General features: G+C 43.4%; 1 protein-coding gene and 1 long non-coding RNA gene across 8 annotated transcripts in view; one reads left to right on the top strand and one right to left on the bottom strand.

Moving 5' to 3' along the window:
• Positions 1-26,012, bottom strand: part of col23a1b (collagen type XXIII alpha 1 chain b) — a 64,989-nt gene that overhangs the window by 3,730 nt on the left and 35,247 nt on the right. For 2 of the 7 annotated variants that reach the window (XM_028982717.1, XM_028982721.1), the window contains exons 3-26: positions 14,765-14,800; positions 11,932-11,939; positions 10,977-11,003; positions 8,575-8,601; positions 8,470-8,496; positions 7,033-7,059; positions 6,879-6,905; positions 5,336-5,377; positions 5,065-5,136; positions 4,138-4,254; positions 2,807-2,824; positions 2,670-2,696; positions 2,371-2,424; positions 2,228-2,290; positions 1,998-2,042; positions 1,850-1,924; positions 1,686-1,721; positions 1,396-1,440; positions 1,123-1,212; positions 873-926; positions 497-562; positions 332-358; positions 183-251; positions 23-85 (exon numbers count right to left, since the gene is read on the bottom strand). In XM_028982717.1, coding sequence (XP_028838550.1) covers positions 23-85; positions 183-251; positions 332-358; positions 497-562; positions 873-926; positions 1,123-1,212; positions 1,396-1,440; positions 1,686-1,721; positions 1,850-1,924; positions 1,998-2,042; positions 2,228-2,290; positions 2,371-2,424; positions 2,670-2,696; positions 2,807-2,824; positions 4,138-4,254; positions 5,065-5,136; positions 5,336-5,377; positions 6,879-6,905; positions 7,033-7,059; positions 8,470-8,496; positions 8,575-8,601; positions 10,977-11,003; positions 11,932-11,939; positions 14,765-14,800 — 1,142 coding nt within the window. The remainder of the gene's footprint in view (positions 1-22; positions 86-182; positions 252-331; positions 359-496; positions 563-872; positions 927-1,122; positions 1,213-1,395; positions 1,441-1,685; positions 1,722-1,849; positions 1,925-1,997; positions 2,043-2,227; positions 2,291-2,370; positions 2,425-2,669; positions 2,697-2,806; positions 2,825-4,137; positions 4,255-5,064; positions 5,137-5,335; positions 5,378-6,878; positions 6,906-7,032; positions 7,060-8,469; positions 8,497-8,574; positions 8,602-10,976; positions 11,004-11,931; positions 11,940-14,764; positions 14,801-26,012) is intronic. The other 5 variants (XM_028982720.1, XM_028982724.1, XM_028982723.1 and 2 more) reach the window with 4 other exon arrangements.
• LOC114792010 (uncharacterized) lies at positions 10,285-12,969 on the top strand. Its single transcript, XR_003750075.1, has 4 exons — positions 10,285-10,382; positions 10,825-10,908; positions 11,275-11,337; positions 12,649-12,969. It is a non-coding gene; the product is annotated as an uncharacterized LOC114792010 (long non-coding RNA).

Raw genomic sequence — 26,012 nt, 5'->3', positions numbered from 1 at the left:
ACAATCTGCAGCATACACTGACCTTTTCACCTTTGGTGCCAGGTACACCAACCAATCCAGAAGGACCTTGAAAACCTGGTGGACCCTGGTCATGCAGGAGGAAGTCACAAGTTGAGCATCATCAGTCTATGTAGACACCCGTGCAGGTGCTTTGTGAGTTAGAGGGAATGGAGAAGACCTACTCTTGGACCGGATGGACCCTCATTTCCAGCATCACCCTTTTCTCCTCTTACTGCCACCCCAGGTTCCCCCTAAAATCAGGAATATTAGAATAAAAACAGTGTGGTGCATATGGCACAACATCCACATCTAGGCTGGAGCCTCAACTCACTTTGGGACCTGGGATGCCGTGGTGACCCTGAAACCAAAAATTCAGCAAATTTGGTGTCATACAAATCTCTTTTAAATTGTACTGTTTTAAATGAAAAGTTTCAGATTGGTTTCTGTGACAATGAATTGAAATGCAGTTGAACCTAAACTGGCCTTTTCTACTCACCATGAAGCCCTGAGGGCCCGGTGGCCCTGGAGGGCCTGGAGGGCCAGGCAGTGAGATGATCTGTGCCTATAAGACACAGCTACTGTGATTAACCTGCATGCAACATAATGCAACAATCAAGACAATCAATGTGTTTTATTCTAGATGGTTTATATTTCAATCTTCAAATCGTGGGTCACAAGGTAAGTTGTTTGAAATTATTTAAAAGCCTGAATATGACAATATAACGTGTTTTGTCCTGTATTTTCCAGCTCCAGACTAGAACAACAGTAAGTATTTTAGATCGGTGATGAGAGTGCGTTGGCACTGTAACAAGACTGGAACATGAAGTAACAGCACTCAGCGTGTTTCAGGTTTTAGGAGGCATTAGACTGACCAGATTGTCCTCTGTCCAGGACACTCCTTTCTCCCCTTTTTGTCCATCAGCACCCTGAAAAACCCACAGCATGGTAATTAAATGTGCAGTCACACCCTTTCAATGTCACTTTGAGTGATTTTGTCCGTCAAAGACTTCAGCAGGAGCACCAACGGTCCAGCCAGCATTCCCCTCAAAATGTTAGCCTCTACTATGCATTGTGACTGGTCCTACACTGAGATTATGTTTGGACTTTCACTTTTATACTCACCGGCGCTCCTGACAGTCCCATCTTGCCCATTTCTCCCTTCTCTCCTGATAGCCCAGGCCTGCCGTCATCACCCCTGTCTCCTTTGGCTCCCTGCAGCAGTGAGGCGGATTAATCAGACATTAATTTTTGCATCTCCTTTTATTCATAAATGTGGGTTTTGTAAGGTATGTTCCGGAAAAGTAAAGCATGTAAGTGAGAACAACAAAATCTCGTTTGGACAATGAGTAACAATTAAACATAAAGGTACATCATTCAGGTACATGATGAGGCTACCTCTGCTCCATTAACACCAGGTAATCCAGGTAAACCAGTGTCCCCCTATAAACACACAGACACACACACACACACACACACACACACACACACACACACATGTTAGTTTCCCACCTTTGATTAGTCCCTGCACATTTCTGCCATGATTTCTGGCAGGGAGCATAGAATGGAGCAATAAACATGTTTACCAGAAGGGGGCGTACCTCTTTAACATAATACTTTAGAATAATACCAGACGTATATGCATATACGAAAAGAGAATTTCTGTATTAAAGTAAGACTGTATTTACCTTTGACCCTTGCTCACCAGGAGGTCCAGGTGGCCCCTGAAGTGACCAACAGAAAGTAATGATTCCGAGTTTAGGGTGTAATTGTCATGATTCTCTTTAACATTTTAATACCTGAAAAATATTAAGTACATCTAGCAAACATACATACAGCAAATGATACTCACCTGAAGAGCATGTAACTGTCCAGAAAAGTTCCCTTCGTTAAAGGAGCCAGAAGAACCTTTCTCCCCAGGTAAGCCCTGTGAAGACCCAGAAAGTCATTTTCACATTCACCGCAAAACACCCAAATAAATGTGATTAAAATAAGCATACCATTACTCCCTGTGGGCCTGACTGTCCCACTTCTCCTTTCTCACCCTGCAGAGACAAACATATTAAATCTTATTTAGATGTAATCCCTCCGTCTGATACTCCCCGTGCAACCATATACCGCTATTTCACCAGGTAAGAAGCCACAAAGCAAAACTTATGCTGCAGCGATTGTAATGTAGTAATGACCCATGCTGATGATTCAGTCGTATAATTAATGAAAGACTCCCCACCTTGATACCTGGCATCCCGTCCACGCCCCTCTCGCCTTGCCCACCTGTCCCACCGGGTTCCCCCTGTAATGGGCCAACAGGGGTCATAAATCAAGTGCTCAGTATTGAGATTATGATGAGTGTTAATTACCAGTCAGTCACACCTTCATTCCAGGAGGTCCGTGTACGCCTGGTTCACCGTTCTGCCCATTTTCACCCTGAATAGGTGCATTATAAAACATGTGAATGTGTGAATATGAGCATATTACAGTTACAGTGATACCAACAACTGGGATGAGAGTATAAATAACTGCATGACTATATAATCTATTTATATTATTATATTATTTATATTATTGCTTATTACATTATACATTCTCCATTCAAAAATGCTTTAAATCCAGGGCCCAAAAAATTGGATGCTATTAGAGAAGAGAAAGAGAGCAACAGAAGATTCTTTGACCTTTAAACCTGGAGGTCCCATTGGTCCCTGTGGAGAATAGTGTAGAACTCTATTTATTACCATTTACCAGAAAAGTAAATAACTGAATAAATAAGGAGAGACTTCACTGCATATGTGGATGAAAGTGGAAAGCTCACCTCATGGCCAGGATGGCCCTGTGAAGGGAAGGAAAGAGCTTTGGTGAGAAAAGTGGAGGTGGAGTAACTTCCTCTGGTGTGCTCGCATTCTTTTGTGGCTAATGAGCGCAATTTACTTAATTGGAAGAAACAACAAACAAACAAACAACTCGGCACCCATTTCATGTCGACTTTGAGTTATGTGTTAATCCCTCCATATCTACTTTTTTAAGTCCATAAAGGAGCACATTATACTGTACATATTAAAACAAAACGGCCACATGTAAGAGCGGCTTCTGAGTGGCGCAAGATAAAAACACATTGTGCGAGGGCCCTCTCTTCAAAGCAGTCAGCACACAAAGGATGGAGCAGTGATGTTCTCAATCCTCATGTGGGTTTCCTCAGGCGCACCGGCATGCGCTCTAATGACTGGATGTGGTGACAGCTCTCGTCGCTGCGCCTCAGCGTACGCGCAGAACTTCGCGCCTGCCGAGCGACTCGGCCCGGCACGCTGGGGCCAGAGCCATTCCCAAGACGACAGAGAGTCTTGCTCGGCTCGCCGCAAAGACTCGCGAGCGCGACATTAGCCCCCTTCAAGCTGTTAATGAGGTGGTTTCAGTTAGCGAAGATAAATACAATTAACCAGACAACAACAGGAAACGGTCCTGGAGCCTGCTGACCCTGCAACATCTGCTCCCAATATGGACTGCAGTGTGATCTGCCTCATCTGTGGGGCATCATACTGTGCAATGGCTTTGTTCGGTCCGATTAAGATGGCGAGAGAGATACAAAGTACCACAAAATCAAATCAGTAATCAGGACTGACTTAATGCACTTAAACTGGTAGTTGATTAAAAACTGCTGACGCGTGTCACGCACACACACAGCTCTGGAAAATATTAACATTTTCTTGCCTTACTGATGGGCTTAGGTCTGCATAAAGTACAACATGCGCTTTATATTCTTCAAATAAACGACTTATCACATTTTAATTACCACTTTCATCAAAAATATCTATTATCATGCTCAACAGTCAAAACGGCATGAAAGCGTTTGTCGTTTTGAGAGGTTTGGTCGAACTGATCATCATGTTGAAGAAGGTGTGTCGGTGTTGAATGGCTGCTATGGAGACAGAAAGGCCGTACTTTTGGAGAAGGATATTTCCGTCTGCTTACAGGTTGAGTGAGTCACAGCCCGTCCCATTAATAATGAGGCTTATTCCCGAACTGCTGCACCTGGGGGTGGGGGTGAGGGTGGCGGGGTGCAGAGTTGCGCCGCTGTTTACCAGACCTGTGACTCATGGCCACGCTGCTTACATGAGTCAGGGGACAAAGAGGAAAGAACAATCTCACCGGCGTCCCGGGGAATCCCTGAGGCCCATCTTTCCCGGTGTTTCCAGGTGGCCCTCTGGGGCCAGGAGACCCTGGGGGACCCGGTGGCCCGGGGGGCCCTGCCTGACCCTGATCACCCTATAAAAATCAGGAAGGTCATGAGTCGTTTTTTTTATTTTCAAAACACAGAAAAAATGTATTATTATCACAATATTGAGTGGTGAGAAGCATAGGGTTTAAAGTGGCATTTTGGATCAAATCATATCACCCAACAGCTCTTTCTGCTGGCAAGTAAATATGAATAAATTAATAAAAACCAAATGACACTGAACACCCACAAGCAGTTGGTGCCAAAAAAAATTTAGTAAACACTGTGAACTATGTGTTTAAATTAAAACTAAAATTAACATTTTAAATTAAATCAACAAAGTTAGATTAAGCGAAAGTGAAGTGATTGTCACTGTGAAACACTGCAGCACAGCACACGCTGACACGAAATGTGTCCTTTGCTTTTAACCATCACCCTTGGTGAGCAGTGTGTGGGGACGGTGCTCTGCTCAGTGGCACCTTGGCGATGTATGATTCGAACCAGCAACCTTCTGATTATAGGTCCATTTCCTTACCCGCAAAGCAACCACGGCTCTCCTGTTATACCCATATGGTTCTCACCACTCAATATGTCAATATCAGGGAGTCAACAACATTTTTTTAAACCCAAATTAGATTAGACATGCGAAACATGTAGACGTGAATAAATCGGGACACTTGAGCAGGTTATTATAAAGCAGTACTTGACGGGCGAGTGTTTTTCAGCAGAAGAAATAATGGACAATTAAAACAGAAGCACGATGCCCAGAAGTGTGGAAAACAGGACAATGAAATCTGTGTGGATTAGTAGAAGACAACGAACCCAGCAGCGTGGGGGTCCATGCTGGAGGCTTGCTCTACCTTAAGGAGACGCCTCTGAAAAATGTGCCGGTCACCTGAAAGAAAGCTGTGGTCGTACCGAGGGAAGACCGTCTAGCTCCAGAGCGGACACAGAGGGAAGCAGAGAGAGGAGAGGGAAACAGAGGCGATTAACAAGTCATCAGGCAGACAAGACAACTCTAACCGCAGGGAGGGGAGCCATGAAGACAGCAGGATGTGACAATTAGAGGAAGGCTGAAGAGTGTGCAGAAGCTTTAGCGCCGGCTACGGGGGGGGCTGGCGAGGGACGAACCTTCACTGTGAGAATCTGATTGCTGAGCAGACCTGCCGAGACCTGGGAGAGGAAGGGCGAGGAAGAGGAATGGGGGACACAGAGGGCAGCAACATGTGGGGGACATATGGGGTTAACAGAGAGGACCGGAGGGGAGGTGGAACAGACAGAGGTGAAGATGGGGGATGAAGGTACGAGTTTGAGGCCATGGCATAAGTGCAGTGGTGGGAGACAGAAGAGCCACAGAAAAAGGGGAACAAAAGACGAAAGAAGGGGGGAGAAAAAGTGAATATAATGCTTCAGTGTGATTCAGATTTAGTGATGACCATTATAAATGTCATAGCTGTGTCTCGAGATACCGCGCTCCTTTGTCTAGGCGTCCCGTAATAAGCGTGAGGTTTGTGCTCAGCCTGCGGTCGGGAGGGGATGGCTGTGGTTTCGGAGAGTAAAATCGCATTTTCGCTGCAGCCATCTTTTTTTTTTTTAACATTTTTTTCCCCTCCCTGCTCCGTTCCCACAGTGACAGTGGCCTTTCGGGGCACACAATGACTGTGATAAAACACAGATACACACCAGCCCTGCATCCGCGATACACACTGGAAACGTACAACAGGAAAAACACACACAAACAAACACAGAACTGGATTTAACTGTAACTGCGCTGGTCTACGGAGGACATTCTTCAACTGTTTAAAAAAGAACGTTGTGATGTGAAGTGACATTCACAAGATTAAACAGCTTTAAACAATTTCTATATTAACCTCAGAGCAAAAACAGGTCCAGCATGGGGTCAGGGATTATGACACAAAATTAATGGGTTTGTGCGAGAGTTTGAAAGTGATGAATGGCAATAAAGGAGGTTAAGTTTGACCCCGCGCTACTCCTAACTCCATCTACACAAAGGTCACAGGTCAAGTACAGCAAGAGGTCAGCTGTCCACCTGCAGAGGGAGCTGAATGCTACCATCTGGGTGGAGGGTGGGACATTTACAGCTCTCAAAACAGCGCTTAATCTACTTCCATGTCATGGGGTCACATTGTCCCTCTTAGGACAGTTAATGTATTTCCAGGTTCGGAAGTCAAGTTTACATTTGTACATTCAACAATGCACACACACCCACACACACAAACACACACACACACACACTCTGCATTACATTGCTATAGTTAAAAAAAAATAGCTATGCAAAAAATGCTCAATAATCATTTAATGGAGGAGTGCAGTCAGCAGCACCTGTTTCTAATCTCACTGATGGCTGGTGGGGGTGAGGGGGGGTGAGGGGGCTGGGGTCACAAGGGCGCGCCGGCCTAAATCGCAGGCCGGGGATGTTATAAATAGAAAACGTGTACAGCCATCCCGCTCAGATTCCTGATTGGTCACGGGCTATAATTTTCCCCGTTGTCGTGTCGGGGCGGAGGGTTGGGTTTGTGGGATGTGGTGGCGGAGAGTGAGCTGTTAGCGCGGCGCGATGCAGCGCCAGCGCGCTGGCATGGAGGCTAACGGTGTTTGGCTTTCCAAACACTTGGGGATCACGGGGCGAATTGGATTTGGGATCCGTACTCACCCTGGGCCCCATGTCTCCCTGGTCACCCTTTGGAGAAAAGCATCGGAGTTCAGTTACACACAGTTTTATTTGTCAGAGGCAACACACAAATGTCACTCAGATATTATTCCAGCTATGGCTGTAACCGAGGACTACAGTTTACTGCACAACTTACCTTCTCTCCTTTTACGCCTTGTAAACCCTGGCATGGGATGAGAGAAAATAAAAACATATTCATATGGGGGAAAATGTGATGAAAACTTTATTTAAACCACTCCGGTTTTCTCCCTGTTCCTAATGGTAGACCATTAGGTTCTTAATAGGTTCTGTGTATGAACAGCAGAATACATCTGATCCAAATTAGGGGCGCACGATTCAGAAAATCTCACAAATTTTTCACTTTTGCAGACAATACAAAGTTGATTTTTTGACGCATTTTGAATGCTATCGGCTCAATCGTGCATCTGATAACAATGCAGCAGGGCAGCGTTCTATTATTCCCACATCAGACCCTGTCACCATGTGTGAAATGCAGAGCTTCACTCAGTTATCATTTTGCTGCCTGCTTTCATCTTCCAAGACTTACAGGCTCGGAAAGCTAAACTGGTGCTGTTAAACCATAGAAAATGAATAAAATTTAATACAGTCATGATTATAATGTGAATCGATCACCCCTAATTTGCATCTAAAACTGTAAACCTGGGACCATATATGAAACCAGCAGATGGAACCATATTTTCCTGAGCAGCAGATAAACAGATTCTTTGCTGTTTTACTGGCAATGTGTGGCTCCCATATGATCCGCCCGCAGGCCTCAAATCCTCCACAGCACGCAACGTTCTCCTGATTGCAATTAATTATGTGAAGTAATGGGGTCTGCTGAGGCCCTGAAGTGTGCCATGATTGGCCTGATATTGTCTTTGTAAATGAATAGGCTTCATAATCTCTCGCATCTCGTGAACACATGGGCAAAATTTGCAGCCCTCAAAGCCGCATGTTGTTCTGGTTGCTGCTAATTCGCCTCCTCGTTGTGCTAATTGAGAAAAGTTCTGTCTGTGAAAGACACAGACGCACATTCTGCCTGTCACTGAGCTTTCAGATGCAAAAGTTTCATCCGCTTGGAACAACAAAAGACAGCATCTCCTTTTTCTTGGGAAGATCTTAACCATCCTTTTCTTGCGCGGAGCGCATGAAGAACCCTCGGTGAAAAATGAAAAGTTGGCTCTAATGGCTTTTTAAAGAGCTTCTTGCCATGCCTGACAGTTCATTTATCATCCCGCCATGTCCGAGGTCTGTGCCACTCTCTCAGGCCAGTGCTCCAGGGCCCCTTCAGCATAAACACATTAATGAGCAATCAGGCCTGGGTCTGATGTGGTCTGCAGCGGTTTAGGGGTCCACTCGCTGGAGCAGCAAATAGCAGGCAGCTGCTCCTCACAGTGGACGCGTCGGAGGTGTAAATCTTACGGGACTGAGCTGTTCATGAAACCCGATAGGTGGATGGACAGGAACGCTTCCTGGTTCTATGTGATCTATGTGATCTCCTGCATTTTTTTCCCCACTGACTGCATGTTTATGGTAGAACTCTTTACAGGCTTTAGTTCTTACAACTCACCTGACTTCCTTTTGGACCAGGGGTGCCCTGAAAAGAGAAAAAAATCATATGTAGCAATGAACTATTAAATAAATGAACGTTTAAGCATAGGGAAGATAAACTTACAGGTTTGCCATCCATTCCGAGAGGTCCCTGCATGGAGAACACAGACAGACAGTGGAACATTAAAAGGAGCGGGGCGCAGGATCGGACGCCCTCCGCCCTGCAGCTGCACACCTTCAGAGAGACACTGGCTGATGCGGTAGAAGAATGTCATGCATTCGCTCACAGCCAAGAGCGATTACTCCGAATCTTACAGATTTTGGAGGAATTTGGCTAAAGGAAAGCAGACACAGACTGAGCAGAGATGGCAGCAATATACAGAAGAAAATCTATTCTGTTTTCCAATGTAGGCTTACTTTCAGAAATAATCTGTCATTCTGACATTCCTCAATGAGGCACGTCACAATCAAATTCCAGATATAAACCCCCAATAATTCAGGCCTCTAGCCGAAAGGATCATAAAGAAAGACGATAAAGATGAACAGTTTCCGCAGCTTCTCCTGATGCTCTGTAACCGGTACTTCAGTGGATTAGGTTGCTTCCCCATGATCTGTAATATCTCATCACTGTCTGTTTCCATAATCCATACAAAGACACACATTTCTCTCTTTCTCTCTGCTAAAACTGCCCAGCTGGTGAACTGAGTCTTTTTGATCAACTGTATCCAGTATCCAAGTATCCTAGGGTGATATATAAAGGTGATTATCTTATTACTGCAGTTTAAATAATATAGATTTCAGGGTATAAAATCTTGTTGTGGATTGAGTGTACTAAAATCTTAAGAATTTGACCCCAACTTAATGATTTATTTTTTTATTACTTATAGACATGACAGCAGATCAGACACCACTGATCATATTCGTTGAACAAATTAGATGATATTTTCCTGGTTATTGATTTATATGATGTTGCCTCTTTGCATGGAGTCTCAGTGTTTCTGCAGCAGTCCCTTCGTGGAGGGGTCCGTGGTGCAAAACTCCCCAGATGTTTGAGTGTTTACACTGTTCTGACTGAGAGAAACTCAATAGTTCAGAGCAGTCCTGCTGACAGCAACCGCATCAGCCTGCCAAAGGATTAGCGCACCGAGAAATCTTTCCATCGTGCTCCTCTTCCATGTGGACCGTAACCCCGGAGAGAGAGTGAAAGAGAGGGAGAGCAACCTTCCCGTTCCCTTCATCTCGACTCTGACCTCTGTCCTTTTGACTAACGTACACGTGTATGGCCAGAGATCAAATAACAGCAAGCTTAAAGCGCGCTCCCAGCTGGACCCTGGCTGGAGAGCTCGGTGAGAACATGGAAGTAGAGCAGAACGTTTCTATCAGCATCAGCACTCAAACGCAATCAACCGTGGTCATTAGGACAGGCAGGAGCGGCGCTGTCCACTTCCACCGTGGTGCTGAAAGGTCTGGAGAGCAGTGACTCATCTGGATTTGGGAACAAAAGCCAATCAGCGCCTTTGCTGAAAGTTTTTTTTTTTGGTAAACGACACCTGCGCATAGTAACCAGTATATCTTCTTTTTCCTCTTCACTCAGGGGGAAAAAATAAAAACTCTAATTGTTCCATTAGAGTCTGGGTACCCTCGGGGAGAACAGAGGGACTTTGTTAGTCGGATGACTAAGTCGGTTCAGGACAAACCCTGACCTGGAGAGAGTGTCGCAAGCATCGCTGCTAATGCCTTCCCGACCCTCCCCAGCTCATCTGCAGCGTGTGATGGACAGGGAGGAGGGGCGGCGGGGCACATGAGCGCGAGAATCATGCAGATATGTGGGTAGAGGGAGGACGCGGGAGACGGATCGGGTGTGTTGTGATTGCTGTGGGGGGAACTGAAAGTCCAGCTTGGCCCACATGTGGCTCCGAACAGCGCACTGAGGTTTGCCTTGTGCTCTTGTTATTATTGGACGGACTTCACAGGCTTTTGCATTTCCCTGTTGATCTTGCTACAGCGTGAGGGCTGCCAAGGCATGCAACCAATCGCATCTGGACTGGGCTGTCTGCAGAGCCTGACTATAGGCTAGGACAGTTTAGCCGCTTTTATTGTAATTCAAATTGGACATTTGATAGTAAAAAGTTAACATGTGTGCCATCAGTCAGTAAGATGCTGATTGGTGTGACTGCTGATGAAAGACCAGATTCTTCCCTACATATGCAAAAGTCAAAGAAAAAGTAATTAGTAATTTAAAAACAGGCTTTAAAAATGAAAGGTCCACTGTTATTATTATGCAAGGACTGCATTGCAACATGGTTATTAATATTGGAATAAAGCGCAACTGTTTTGTGAACAATAACACTTTTCAAGCGTTGTTCCTCCCAAGACCACAAGGTGCTGCCCTATAATACGTCGAGAGTGCAAGAACTTCAGCAACACGGCAGAGGTTCCAGAGAAAGGGTGGAAAGCGGTAATATTATCATTTTGTAAAGCATGCACATGCGAATGTGGGGTGAGCGATTAAATAAAGTACATTACCGGGTAGCCAACACGTCCCGGTGAGCCCTGGTAGGATTAATATTATCAGTTCCTTAGCAATTATAATATTTCCACATGCTGAGTGATGATATGAAATGCTGATTTTAATAAGTAAGAATTGCACAGCAATTAATTGAACTGGATATTGCTTTAAAAATATATGCAATATGAAACACAAAACTGGCACTTGCACTAGAATGTGCTAGAATGTTTGATTCTCTGTTGAAGGTTACACAAATGTAAGAGAAAATGTCTAGGTAATTTTTATACTTTCTTCTCTTTTCTGTTTGTTAACCAGGATATGTCTGCATATCAGAATGCAAGTCTTCAGCTTCATTTGCCATACTTTCTCTGGGAAATGGTGAGATTAAGATTAAATCAGATCACAGACCTTTTGTTACTGTGACTGTCACTGCATTCTTTAAATAGTCTTTAAATAAGTTACATATATAACACATTTTTTCACTAAATGTGATGTGTTAGAAACAAACAGATTATTTCCCCTGATATAAGCACCCAAAAGTTTGTGTAGAACAGCCTTCACGTTTTTGAAATGAAATGAAATAGCAAAAATTTATTTATATCCAAAGCAAAAAGGTCAGATGTTGGTGTTTAAATGGCTGTAGAGCATAGCTGTAATGATCAATGATCATTACAGATTTAAGACTAATAGAACTATTTTCAAATTGGTGATGTTTATATTTTTAATAATATTCTTTTACATGTGACATTTTTATTGAGGATGTTATTTCTTGTTGAGGTGAGTGTAATCAGAATGGTGGCAGTGAATATTATTTTACTACATAAACGTCCTTATTTTGTACAGTAGATTAACTGAGGAGCCTTTGAGACCAAGAACTTTGTTAGAATAATGATGATGCGTTACTATCTATATGACAATAAAAATCCTTAAATCACATTCTATACTTTACCAAGACGGCCAGATCTTACTCACAGGAGTTCCTGAAAGACAGAGTAATGGAATATTAGTGATGGTGTTTAAAATTAAATGAGCTGTCACACATCTGAAATGTGCCACATTCTGTTTTCATTTCACAGTCGCTAAATGTGCAAAAACATACTGCACCCATCGTAAATTAGTCATTCATAAATAATACAAATTATAGTGTCTTCTGCTTATTTATTACTGCCACCCATGTTTGTTTACTCAGACAGCCACTCCAGTTTCCCTTTAATGACAGCATAAAGAATCGGGACGTAAAGACATCTCAAACGTCCCCTGTAGCTGCCTGTCACACTGCTCGCTAATCCGACTTTGCTGTGGGCGCAGATATGGCACATTGGGGAGAGCTGAGAATCTTGATGTTGAATAATGTGAGGTTTCTTCTAAACGCCGGGATTCTTGCAAATTAGATACAGGCGCCAAAGCATATCCAAAGCATTTGAGGCGTGTGGAAACAATATCTTTTTTTATCCTGCTTTTTTTTTTTTTTTTTTTTTTGCTGGAAGCGCAAAGCTTAGTGATGTTCAGGCCCATGGTTTTACATGACACTAATTTCAATGTGGCGGTAAAAGTTCAGCAGGAACATGTAATACTATCCGAATAAAAAATAAATGGTTCTTGTGACTTTAACTCAAATCTGCTTTTTTTCCCCCCACTATAAATTCAATGGGTGCTGTCAATGAGAGCAATTTCCCATGACTGCTGCAGAGTTCCTCTCCATTCGAACCCACGCATGGGGTAGAAGTGTTGGAGGGAAGGGAAGGCATATTGAAATGCCTGAGGAGATCTGATACCATCAAAGGAATGTGACACCGAATGGAGCCCATGATAGCCGAGGCTTTGGGAAGACGACTAATCGCAGCCCTGCACAGTATCGTTCCTTCACATAAACAAAGGATTCGTCTAGAAGAAAATGACACAAGAGATAAGTGTTTTTTTTTGCTGTGCTCTCTCTCTCTCTCTCTCTCTCTCTCTCTCAGTGTTCCTTTTAGGAACATTTACATTCTTCTACGTCTTAAAGCTCAGAACGGCGACCTACCCCCTTTGTCACTGGCTGTGGACTGGAGATGCCAGAGGGGTGCTTTTTATGGAGAAGTGACTGTGTGTTTTGGAGCCTGTCAGACACCCCCACATCACCCCCACTTGAGCCAAAGACATCAAACACAGAACAAAGAGGGTGTTATTCTCCATCGGTCTGTGTGTTCTCCAATAAATGCGTGCACCGTCTTATCCAAAGACTGATAGCTTTTTGGGAAGTGAGGGTGTCCAGCGCTGATCATAGGGGAAGCTCATCTCCGATCTATTCTCCACGCTCCCTGCTGGGTGCTTCGCTACTTTCCAGATACGCTACATGTGAGCCACAGGTGGTGGGAGTGAGGACGAATCCTGCAGGAGGCCCTGACCCACCAGGTTCACAGTCCATACTTCCGATCCCAGACATGGAGTCAGGGCTAATGTATAGATCAGGAGGCTCCATTGGCATTTCATATGGTTTCTTCTGCATTACAATCTCAGGATGAATAGGTCCTCAGAGAAGCACGACCTGGTCTTCCACATGTTATTTATTACACGCTGAGTGGGGAGATTTCAAAGGTATTTAGTGGATCTATAAAATATCATGGATGTCCATCACGTTCATCCCTGAATGATGTGAACTGGCCAACTGTGGGTAAGGTGATGGGACAATAAAAAAAAAAGATCTTTTCATCCAAACTGCATAGTTCTAAAGTGACTCAAATATGGCGACCGGGTGAGTTATATGATAAACAGATCACCAAATGAGAGGTACTTTCCAGTGTGTCACCACGGGCACGGACAGACTGCGTTCACCCGGTCAGCGCCAACATATACAAACACAGTAAACGAGCTTCAGCAGAACTAGAGAACCAATAAAACCGGGGAGATATATGAGGGTGGCGTTTTAAACATGGGCCTTGTACATCCGAACTGCAGTTACAACTGCAAACTTAATGACAGTATTAAATCATGAGGACATGAGGACGTAGTGTCCCTTCACTAGTGCATCTAAAAAAATTATTAATTTAGTTCATATTGCCTTTGATCAACCACAAAGGAAACTTTAATATTCTGATAAGGTTTTTTCATTTATGTAGTTAATCAATGCGTTGAATATTTGAAGGTTTACTGAATCTATATAAATTACAAAATGACATTATTTTGATTTACATTCATGCATCACATCTACACATAAGGGTAGGCATCTGTGCCATTTAGGGAGCACATGAGAAGCAACCAATTGTTGATTGCTAACAACAAAATAGCTGTTTAATCAGCAATAAACATAAATGCAAATGCAGTCCCAAACATACCACAAATAATATGATGCATGACTTCACCCCATTCAAAATGAATGGGAATTTATATAATTTTTTTGCAAAATGTGCTATTAATTAGTTAACATTTTTTTAATTGATTGACAGCCTTACTTTTGTGTGACATAAAACAAAGATTCATTGACCAAAATACTTAATGAAACACAATAAAAGTATTAAAAGATACAATAATGCTATCTATATGCATATTCTTGTATGCATAAATAAGTCAGTGTTTTTATGCATTTTTTGCCAAGATGCCTCCTACCAAAAACTTTCAATGGAGGGGGCATTACACACATTTGGCTACTGGGAAAGTCACCTTTTTGCCTCACACAACTGGTTAAGATTTAACTGATATTCTAATAGTATATTCTGATACTCTTGACATTCTACTAGATGCACTAGTACTCCGTTTGCCCTTGTGTGCAGATGAACAGGGGATCATTCTGTACTTTTTGGGGTGCAAAAAAAAAGGGTTTTGAACTCACCAGGATTGCCTCTTCTTCCACGTTTCCCTGGAGGACCTGAAACAAATAACAGAAGAAAAGGAGAAATTACTACTTTCCACCCAGTCTTTGTGGTTTGCTCCGACACTGAAATGTGGATGTGGAGACAACTGATCCCCGACTGGGTTCTGTGGGCTGCCAGTGGACATACGGCCATTTTCACCACCATTTGTCAATGCGCACATTTTCACAAGGTCTAATCTTGCTGTCTTTCTTGGCACAGGGGAACCCATGAACAACCATGCATCTTAGTCTTTTTACAATTTAAAATCACCGCCATAAATCTCTAGCACACTGGGCATGATACCCCTGTTATTTTGAGGTTAAAGAAGTATTACCAGAACATAATGGACAAACTGGTCACATGGAGTAAAAAATATAAGGTCTTCTGTTCTGTATATTGTTCTCATGTCCACCACTCCCACAAACCAAATATATTGTTAATTGTTTAGGGAGAATTATGGTCCTTTTTCCTGAATGAACGCTGATCACAGAATGCCACGTTGTTTGGGTTTGAGGAGTGACCATGTCAGTGATTGAAGTTAGATATGATAAGAGTGTTTTAAACACCCAGCTTTTGCCAATTGAAGTGTTGAAGATACATCTAGAGCCTGATATTTATATACACAGAGGACAGGGCGGCTGCATTTTGCAAGACTTTTAGCCTCACACGGCAAATTATGTCCATCGTGAGAAAAACAGCTGACAGCTTTCCCATTTGGGGCTCCAAGCAAGGCCGATTACCAAGAGACTTCCCCACAGGGGTCCACCCTGCAGATAAGCCAGCTGGGAAAGACCCATTCCTGACAGGCGCACAGGAAACACAGAGACCACCTCGCCGCCTCCCCTCATCTGGAGCAGCTGGGCTGCCAACAATGACATCACACCGGGCCAAGCAAACAAACAGGAGTGTCAACACCGCCCGAGCATCCGGCACTCACAAGATGGATCGGCCCGGCACGCCCATATGAAACTGATGAGGCCAGGCAGGTATGTTCTCATGAGAAGATAGAACCCTTGTGCACTGACAGAGGTTCACGACAAGGATTGGGATGGATATATATAGCTTTATAATAGCAAAAAAAATACTGCACGAACGTTAAAGCTATTAATGAACAGAGCAGATGGAGGAAACATGTCTGTCACATTTACAGTGGAGAGATTCTCATCGATGAAAAGAAATATTTTTACGTTTGGTTGCATGAAAGAACATCAAGAAAGACAAGACACTGCAGTGAAGCTGTCGTCTTCCAAACCCAAAATATTCCATGCAGACACAGATCAGCGGAACGTTCCAACCTGCAACTGCATTCCTTTCTGTTTCTAATTTACATGTGGAGCACAACATCAGAGCTTTCGGATCGCCTGTCACTGCATCATCATGCCCTGATCAAGAGCCTGCATCGTCAAACCAATTAGAGCAAACAAAGAAACAATTAACCACTCTGCTACAACAAAATACTGTACCGTAATATATCTTTGATGGGAACATTGAGTGGAATATTGACATTTTCCAGACATTTCTTGTTTTAGGCAATGGGGCAAATGCAGAAAGCAAGTTTTCTGCATTTGTTATTTTTGCCTTGACTATATATTTGCAAAGAACAAATACAGATGTGACCACGATAAAATGTGAATAGTGCTTTCCATACCCCAAAATGCCCTTTGGTACCATTCCACACATTATCACATCATGCCATAAGTTATCATGGTATTACCACAACCACACCACACACTGCATACCAAGCCACATCATAACCATACCACACATTACCACAGCACACCATCACATATATCATTAGTGAGCCACAGATCTGGGTTTTTTAAAAGGTTGACGCTTAAATTTGAATGTCTGAAGGCCGATTTGTGAGAATAATGATAGATAAACATTAAATATATAACTATTGCTAATAATTTGAATACTACCACAGCTTAAACTGCACTATACCATTACCACATGGCACACAAATTGTATTGTTAATTTATATATGTATATAATAGATTTGTAAAATGTTGTTCACTAGACAAGGTATAAACTGTGCTATAAGGAAGTGCCACTAGATGGAGCTGTCAGATTGTAAATTTACAAATGAGCTGTCATGCAATCAAGGCACAAGGCCTATAGATTTTATATAGCCAGCTTATGGATAATCAAAAGTTATTACATTTTAGAAAAGTCAACTGAATTAATAGGAAAGGATACACAATACATATTTATTCCACCAAAATACTAATGTCAATAAAAGTAATATAAAAATAAAAAAGGAGTCCTCTCGCACCTCTATCTGAAGTCTTGTTACATAACATGTCCTCATTCGTCTTAACATGGATAACTTGGGGTTATTTTGTCCATTTCATTAGAATTACTTAAAATATTATAGCCTTCCATGGTTCTGTCCATAGCTGTGTCCAATGCTTGCACAAACAGCCCTTGCTGTTACATCGATGAACATCTGCGTCTCTTCTGACCGATATTTGTAAATACAGAGAAAGCCACTTGCATCAAAATGGGACAGTTGGGTGCTTACGGCTTTTACGCAACAATGGCTTCATTGTTTAATCTGTATGCTATTGATTTCTGCAGGTCTTCAGTGGGTCAGAATGCAATTTCATGCAAACAGCAAATATCTGGACAGTCACATTAACTGAATTACATCTCAAAAGGGACAATAAAAGTGCTAATTTGCACTGTGAACCCATGTGAATAATCCAAGAAACGGGAAAAAAATGCCGGACATTTCCCGACAACTCCGCTCATGAAGTCATATTGTTACTCACTCTAAATGGCCTGCAGATTGTAAATAGTCCTTGTTTATCTTGCCTTGTTCCCATGTGCAACGCTGCCACATGTGATTCAAAACAGCCCAATAAAACACAGTGCACTGCACATAAGTATTTACACAAAAGCTATTCGATTTGAGACAAATGTAATTCAAACTCCTGTTTTCTCACCTTCCTCTCTGCCTCCAGGCTTTGCAGCTAATATTTATTTATGGATTATCTGTGCTCAGACACCATGCAATAACAAAACGCAGAAAAAAAAGAAAAAATTGGAATATCCCAAAGTAAACCTGTGCCCAGTGGCAGTGGAGCCTTTTTCCTTCTCTTACTGCAGATTCCTGTTTGATAGCATCTCATTATTGTATCGGTGTATGTTTCTGCTCTGTTATGCCCGAGGCCTGGCTCTGGGCTGCGATCCGGTAACAGATACTACGGAGCGTAACATTCTGGCCAATAGAAATCTATGGTGAACAGCGGCCCATTCCTCAGGTTTAGTTATGGGCCTGTTATTTTTCATATGAACGTGGCACTGTACCTCTGCAGGATTTCTGTAAAACATTCATATTTCTTTTCACTTCACCACTTTATCGTCATGGTTTAAGACTCCCCGAAATATAAAAGCCCTCTTCGAGATCTTTTACTGACTCCATATTGACAATTTGGTTTCGCTTTTTTTCCTTCCTGGTGGAAAATTTCCCCCTTTGATTTATTGACATTTTGATTCACTTGGTCGGTCTATAGCATTCCTTCACAAATATTTAGGGTTAGAACACCAACAAACATGCTAAAAAAAAAGGACAGGAAAACTGCATCCACTTCAAGCACAAGGGTCTAATTTCAGAGAAGGAAAAAAAAAAACGAGAAGAGAGACAGAGGACTAAAAATAGAGGACGACTGTAAGAAGGCCGAGCCACCAAAACCGCACAAGAGGCATTTAGTCTTGGCCTTCAAACAGGGCCCGGTTAATTATTAACTTAACACTTCTGTAGCTGAGCACTGTCAGGTGCGCCAAAGGGCTCGGCCTCCATCAGTGTTGGATTAAGACCTATGGCATTAATGGGCATTAATGGGCCTTTTCTATAAAGACGAATTCCACGGCCATTAATTGAACAGGTGTTACAAGTTAAGATGTTTAATTTGTTGCGCCCCCCCCCCCCCCCCCCCCCCCCAAAAAAAAAGCCTATTTCACACAAAGAGTGTGAAAAAAGGGAGGAAAAAAGCAATAAATGGCGTCAGTCCCCCCCCTGCCCACGCCTACCCGCCCACCCGGATTCAAATTCAGACCAGGCTCCGGCTACGGCCGATTATCCGCATCTTAGGATGCGAAGGCGCCGTTGCAGAACTCTGCCAAAATAAACTAATGGTAAAAACGACTACGGCAGGAAATATGTGTCTCCCCCCCCCCCCCCCCACCCCCCGCCCAGCACGGCCATGAATGTCTTTCCTTCGGCCGCGTACATCAGCGTTCAGTAGCTCTCGGCCTGATAAACGTTCGTGTAAATATATTCAGCCACGCTTCATAAAATCCCCTTTCAGTAACATTCCTTCAGAAATGCACCGCCCGGCAAATGCATCAGGCCTGAAAAATAATCGCCGCGCGCTCCTATCTTGACGCTCTCCGGCGGCGCGGCAATCCAGAAGGCAGATGTTTGCAGCCAGGTCCCTGTCTGCTACCTCCTTAAAGACAGGAGCCAGACAGCGGACGCTCAGATCTACCTGCCGTCTGCCGTTTCTGAGGGCTAAATCACCCGCGATCGACGCTAATCCGAACGCTAAATGAAAGCCACGTTTCGTGACCCCCGCTTCACCTGCGACTGTCTGCCCCTCCTATGCTGTAAATCCACCGGCGTATAAAATCTCTGGCAACCCATCGCACTGATTTGCCCCGGCGGTACGCGGTTAGAAATTCGGATGGCGGAACGCGTGATTGCAGCGTTTGAGGATCGTTTCTACGCTTTGTCAGGCCAACGTTTCCACAGTTGACCCTTGCAAGTTTCCCGAACAAAACATTAACAAAGAAAACAATTACTGATTAGTTTGAATTGATTAGGAAACGATATGAGCCGCTGGCCCTGGGCCGGGCTTAATCAAGGTGAAGAGCTGACTCGGTTCTACGAAAAATATGATTTATTCTTTATTGTTTCACGGAGCACATGTTGGAGTGCAGGCATGGGCTCGCCGTTTCATTGGGAAAGGCCGGGCGAAACCTCAAGGCCTGTCTCGTACAATAACAGTCTTAGTTAAAAAGAGAAACACTAGAAACCCACAGGACATTACCTCCCGTTACACAATGCTACAATAAAGTCCCTTTCTCCAGGCCTTGTTCTGCAAATTGCGCATTCCTGAGACCCATTTATTAAATGAATGACAGTACGGCTAAGCCTTTTACATTAAGAAAGGTCAGAGCTTCCTGTGATCGTTACACTGCATGATATGGTTCTAATTTAAAATCCTGTGCACATTCTAGACATTGTTCTTTTTTTCATGCTAACATACATAATCAAAGCTCACAGAACATGAACGGGTCACAGTAAGAAGTCATCATCACAGCGCAATGTCTACGTAATGCACAAAAGCGGCGTGCCGATTAATCAAATGAAAGTAATTACCGCAGCGAAGGAGAACCAGTCCGCCCGGTGGATTACGTTTTGACACCCTCGGTATAGAACTTCAAAGCGGCGCTCTGTAGGTAGCATATAAAAAAACGGGGTACAAACAGAGCCCGACTCAACTGGTCCTTATTTGGCGATTACAGAGCGTGAGTAGGGCTGAGCCCTCCACCGCGGAGCACACGTGCTGGGCAGGCCACACGTACCCAAGACGTACGTAGCATGGACACCATACATACAACTCTGCCAAATTCAGTTTTGCTAAAGCCACAGAGCTGCCAAATGATCTCATGCTAATTGTAACATACTAGTGTTCTGTACTTTGAAGGTGTCAGTAATCCGGTGGACAACAGCTTCCATCCATCAGCCAGCTGTGCCCCTTAACCCCGCTTCGCCAGAGGGTCCGGCAAGAATAAACAAGTCCGCTTTTCCTGAGTCACTGATGTGATGGTTTGGTCATCATTTTAAGCAGATGTGAAAGTGCGTGTTTCGGTGCATTTGACCTAGACTGAACAGATCACTGAGCGTGCTTACAGAGCTAAGCGAGACCTGGTCACCGTTAACATCCAGAGACAGAACAGGAAGGGCGAAACCTGATCCCGAGGCAAAGGCCGCTCTTCCTGGATGCTGCATCTAAACAACTATAGACCCCGGTACGCGGCTATGAATGTATACGCTAAACCAAATCCCCTCCTGGAACTCCCGGTCTGGTCAGTTTCCATGGTAAGTTTGTCCGGTTTTGTTTTGAAGGTGAGGGCCCACTGCGCCCGCAGAGGTTCTTTGCATCCAGAGTCGGGGAGGGAACAATTACATTATTCAGTAAAGCATGCCCTGGCTCTGTCTGAAGACCTGATTAAAATTATATTTAATATGGCCATAATAGAAAACACAGGCAGCATTGTTATTCTTTCAGATTGATTTAATCCTTCAAATTACACGGTTTGAGATTTTTGGAAGGCATGTTCAAGTTCAAACGCGGGCGGGCTTGGTGTGGACACATGTTTGAGAAGAGTTGTGTGTTTTACAGTATTGTGTACTAAGAGCACTTCTAATAAAGTGTTAAGCATTAGAGGCCAGATTCAAAAAGTATTAAACGCATTATTATATCCCTACTATTAACGTTACAGCAACTATTGTGTATTTATTTATGAAACGTGCATTCCTGTAGAATAGTAGAATAGTTTTGGTTCGGTAGTAATTGTATCCCTGGTTCCTAGTAGTCATTTCAAAACCCTCTCACAGGCACATTCTGCATTTCTAAATTGTAACCACTTTTTGTTCTATTTTTTAGAATGCACCTCAACAAAAACTGCTTTGTGATTAGAACATTACGGACTTTTTACTTTGTTGTTCAGTGTTCTGCAATCCATAGTGAACTCGTGACATGCATAATAAGTTTGTATGAGTTTATTATTTTAAAAACATTTATCATTTTAGCGTCTTCAGCACCAGAGTTCCAGTAAATGAGCTTTAGAAAACATAGAAAGATTTCAATTACTGACTTTTGTCTGGAGAGAAATGCGATCTCTTGTCCCCAAAACAATCAAATCCTGCCATCAATATTCTTAACAGGTTTCTTTCTATCAGCATTTCCGCTGTCTGCGCAGAATTATGCAGATTTAAAATCCAAAAACCTTTCATTATATAACCAGGTGCAAATATTTTCTCTCCGTTTATGACAGCAACGAAAGAAAGACATGCCGTCTCCAACTTTTACAGTCCTAAAACAATCAAAACAAGCTGTCAAATAAAATGCTTCAAGCTCCTCTGTTTGTTTCTCCCAGACTCAGCGACTTTGTTCTCAGAAAGCGAACATGACAGACAGGTCTTTGGCATTCAATTCAAAAAGGCCTCAACTGCCTTACATGATTAGAAATAAAACACAAACCGCGCTTCGCTCAATGATTTAAAGTCAAGAGCCGTGATCTGTGCTTTCAGCGATGCTTTACTGTGTGTTATTAAATCGGCAAAATGACATAACGTTGTGCGGTGAACAATAAGCATCAGCGGTCTGAAGTGGCGCTCGGCCCAACGCAGACTTGGGGATGCGGCGCCGCATTAGGTCTAATAGGACTGCGCTCATATACTCCCCCAGGTTCGTTCTCTCTAAATGAGATACTTCCACTCAGCAAATAGCGGAGCGGCACGGCCGAGGTCCCGCACTGGAAGTCGCCAGCGGAGGAAATCCGATCCACTATTATGGCTGCACAGGATCAAACCTAGAAGGGTACGGGGGAGCAACTTATTATTAGTCCCACTGAGAGACGAGTCAAACAACGGCGTGCCCGACGCACGCAGGGGAAGATCGGGGTGCACTCCGTCACAGCCGGACGGCTCAGACATGTTTATGGCTTTCATCGCCTAATGATGCAAGGGGGTGGAGATGCTTTCGTTTCAAAAGGGAAAGCGGACGATTTATGGGACTCACTTAGGCCGGTCTAAACTCGGCCAGCGTTGATTGATACCGCGGCGGTGGGGTTTAGCGTTTGCCAGCTTTGTTTACGATGTGACAGAGATACGGTTAACAATGAGAACAGACCATTGTGCGGGATCTGATATCAAACGTAAAAATGTCCAACTTTGGGAAGGCGTACGCGCCAGCTGAATTTCTAATCCACGTCTCTGTGTACCTCTCAGAGGAGGGTTGTTGCTCAGAAAACAATGTGGTTGTATATAAAAAACTCGGCAGCGAAAGTAAATCCACTCCAGTTGTGAAAACATTCCCTTTCCTCATGATGCTGGCTATCAGCCCAACGTCTCTCTGAAGCCATCCTACGGTCCCTCGTCCGACTCGGTGCCACCAAAGATGGAAGCAATGGAAAAAGATGGAGATGGAGCGTGGGCGGCGAGGCTCCGCCACACCCCTTCGTTTAGACTGCTTGGTCTGCTTGTTTTGTCTTTTGTCTCTTGAATAAGAGCTGTCTGGGTGTGTGTGTGTCTGCGTGTGAGTATACACATGTGTGTGTACATTAAGATGGTATTGTTAAGGTGTGGCCACATCATCTCCACATGGTCCCAGATGCGCTTTGGGCTTGAGTTTTCAGTGTTTTCTCTGGGGTATAAACACATCCCTATGCTCAGATAACTTGACATGAGTAGTACAAGACAAGTTAAACATGGACACTGCTGAGAGGACATCATTGCTCTAGACCTTCCCACAAGGTTATAATCTATGGATGGAAGCGATAAAGAGATGGACAGTTTTGACCCATGGTACACTGCAGATCACTTTTCTAAAAGCTCACACTCACCATGGCTCCCCAACCAGCAGAATTAAAAAGTAAAAAATGTATGGTGTTAACAATATCAGGAACTTTAAACCAAAAAAAAGTGTACAGTTTAATTTTATAATGAATTATTTATTCTATTCTCCTTTTTAACAAAATTTCACGGATTTCAAGAATACACAATCCATTCAAAAACCAACTGTGTGGGCATGTGACCCTGTGATTGTTAATATGGGGTCCCTACAGTCTGGGGGCAGGGCTGGTGGTGAGCTCACACTATAACCACCCAGGGGCACAGTGGTCAACATCTGCTGTGCGTGTAGTGCACTTCAACTTTCTTATGAAGTCTTGGGCCATGCAACAGGCGTGGCCTGAGGCTTGGCGGCCCCCTGGTTCTCCCATACCTGGGGCATTGGCCCCACTGGGCCGCTGCTTTATCCAGCATTGGTTCTGGGTTCCTCTCCAGCTCCACTCTGCACAAACTCTGCATCATTATTGAGCATTTGGTGTCGTCCAAATCTGGTCAATGGATGCGCATTCACTGTCTTGCAACATTGCCTCATTGTGCCTCTGTAGTGTTTTCCACTGGGACTCGTGGAAATGAAGCAGACGTTTTTTTAAGGGTTTCGCACCAATATGTACAACGCTGTTAACTCTGAACAGATAAAGTAGAAACAGGAGAAGACTTTGTCATGCCCCCATCCGCCTGTCAGCGCTCACAGACGAGAAATTCCTGCAATTTATTTCTTTACGGCAATGTGCAGTTTTCTGGGAAACGTTACATTACCCAGCAGAGAAAGCAAGAAAGAGATGTATAGACAAAACACACTCAAACTTCGCCTATCAAAGAACATAATACATACAAAAGTCATTAGGAACAAACGTCTGGTTAGTCACTTTGTAAACTGAGCATAGTGTAAACAGCACCGTTTAACGTTTGTTTGAATAAGTTGGTGCATATACTCTTAATGAACATCTGCACGCTTCTGCTCCTCAGTTCTATTAATGGGAACGATGTGACGGGGCTGGAAAGGTCTTTAGCTGAGCTCAAACATTCATTATCTGGAACAACTCTGCTGTTGTTTAGGGCATGTGACTTGATGCCATATTATGAAATTTCACATCCAGCCATTTGAAAACATGAGATTTGTTGGCAACTAAAGGTGCTGCAAGCTCAGAGAAGCACAAAATGCATTCTCCCTCGACATACCTGTAATAATCAGAATGACATTTAACTACCAAACACTACCAAATCACCACATTAGTCAAGATATTAGTCAATTTATATAGAAGTCATCTCAGCATCCAAGGCCTGATTTTCTATCCCCAGTTGTGTTCTCATTCCAGTTATCATTCCAGACTATACTCAACGAAAGGCCACATGACCACAACATCAAGCTCCAGCAATCGATGTCCTGAAATACGAATACAAGATACAATCTCTTCACTTCCCCTAACAGAAGATTAACTAAGGAGAAAAATATGTATCCTGTTAAAGACATTTCCTTTCATATTTAATCCGTGTCTTATTTAGTAATGTGTCTCTCTTTACAGATAATCCTTTAAGACATCTGAACTCCTAGTGAGCGCAGTCCCTGTTACATAATGGCCATGTGCAGAAGTTTCCATTTATCACTTAGCAGTTGCTTTACCCATTTATTGAACACAGACACATCATGCCACTCTCACCTCTGACTTTGAGATATGAGGTGTTACTTTAATAGTATTATAACTCATATAAATGTCTCTTGGTAGAAAGGCTCTTCCCAGTTGAAGAACAGGGAGCGAGAAGGAATAAACTACCTTCAAGACCATCTTTGTTCTGGTGGTAGAATCATTAGATTAAGTATTTGATCATGACAGCTAATTATTGTGTAGGTAACAACAGCAAGCAAGAAGAACATGACTTGCATACATTACATATTACGTTCATTTAGCACTTTAATACTAAATTTACAGACAAGAACTCATTTTTAAGCTTCACCTTAAAAACCCCCATAAAGATAAAGAGGAACATTTGATGTCAATGGAGCAAGGAAATTTTGCATGGCTTCAGTTTGCGGTTTTGCTTGGAAGTCTGGATTGGAAAGAAAGGAAGACAGACTTGGCTCACAGGTAGATTGAATAAGGACAAACACTTGATTCCGGACCATTATGTCACTTCTGATGGACATTCCAAAGAGCCCCAACTCACCAGGGAAGGCAGGTGGGGCAGAGCAGAAAGGATCTTCAAGCCTCATTAGTCTTTCATTGGGCCTCCAGCCATATCATCAGAGAAGACACACAAAGGTAACTTCTCACAAGAAGCACGTTTGATTCCATGTGACAGCCCAGACGTGCTAACTCTCCCTATCTTCCACATCCTAAAATAGAACCAAATGGAAGCAGGGCGGGTGGGGAAAAAACTCATAGCAATCGCACATGGGGGGCAGGAATGGTTCTCAAACCATAGAGCCTCTTAAGGTTTTAGGGATTGGTGAGAAGAGCAAACATGTGACCACCGCCTTTGCAAACTCCCACAGAGAAATGATGGCCGTTATAACTCGGCAACAAACGCAGAGCTGAACATAAAAACCGCGAATCTTCTGCGCATTAAACAAAGCCAGTCGGAAA

The sequence above is a fragment of the Denticeps clupeoides genome, chromosome 6, assembly GCF_900700375.1.
Source record: "Denticeps clupeoides chromosome 6, fDenClu1.1, whole genome shotgun sequence".
Classification (NCBI taxonomy): Eukaryota; Metazoa; Chordata; class Actinopteri; order Clupeiformes; family Denticipitidae; genus Denticeps; species Denticeps clupeoides.
This window is presented reverse-complemented; position numbering and strand designations above follow the sequence as displayed.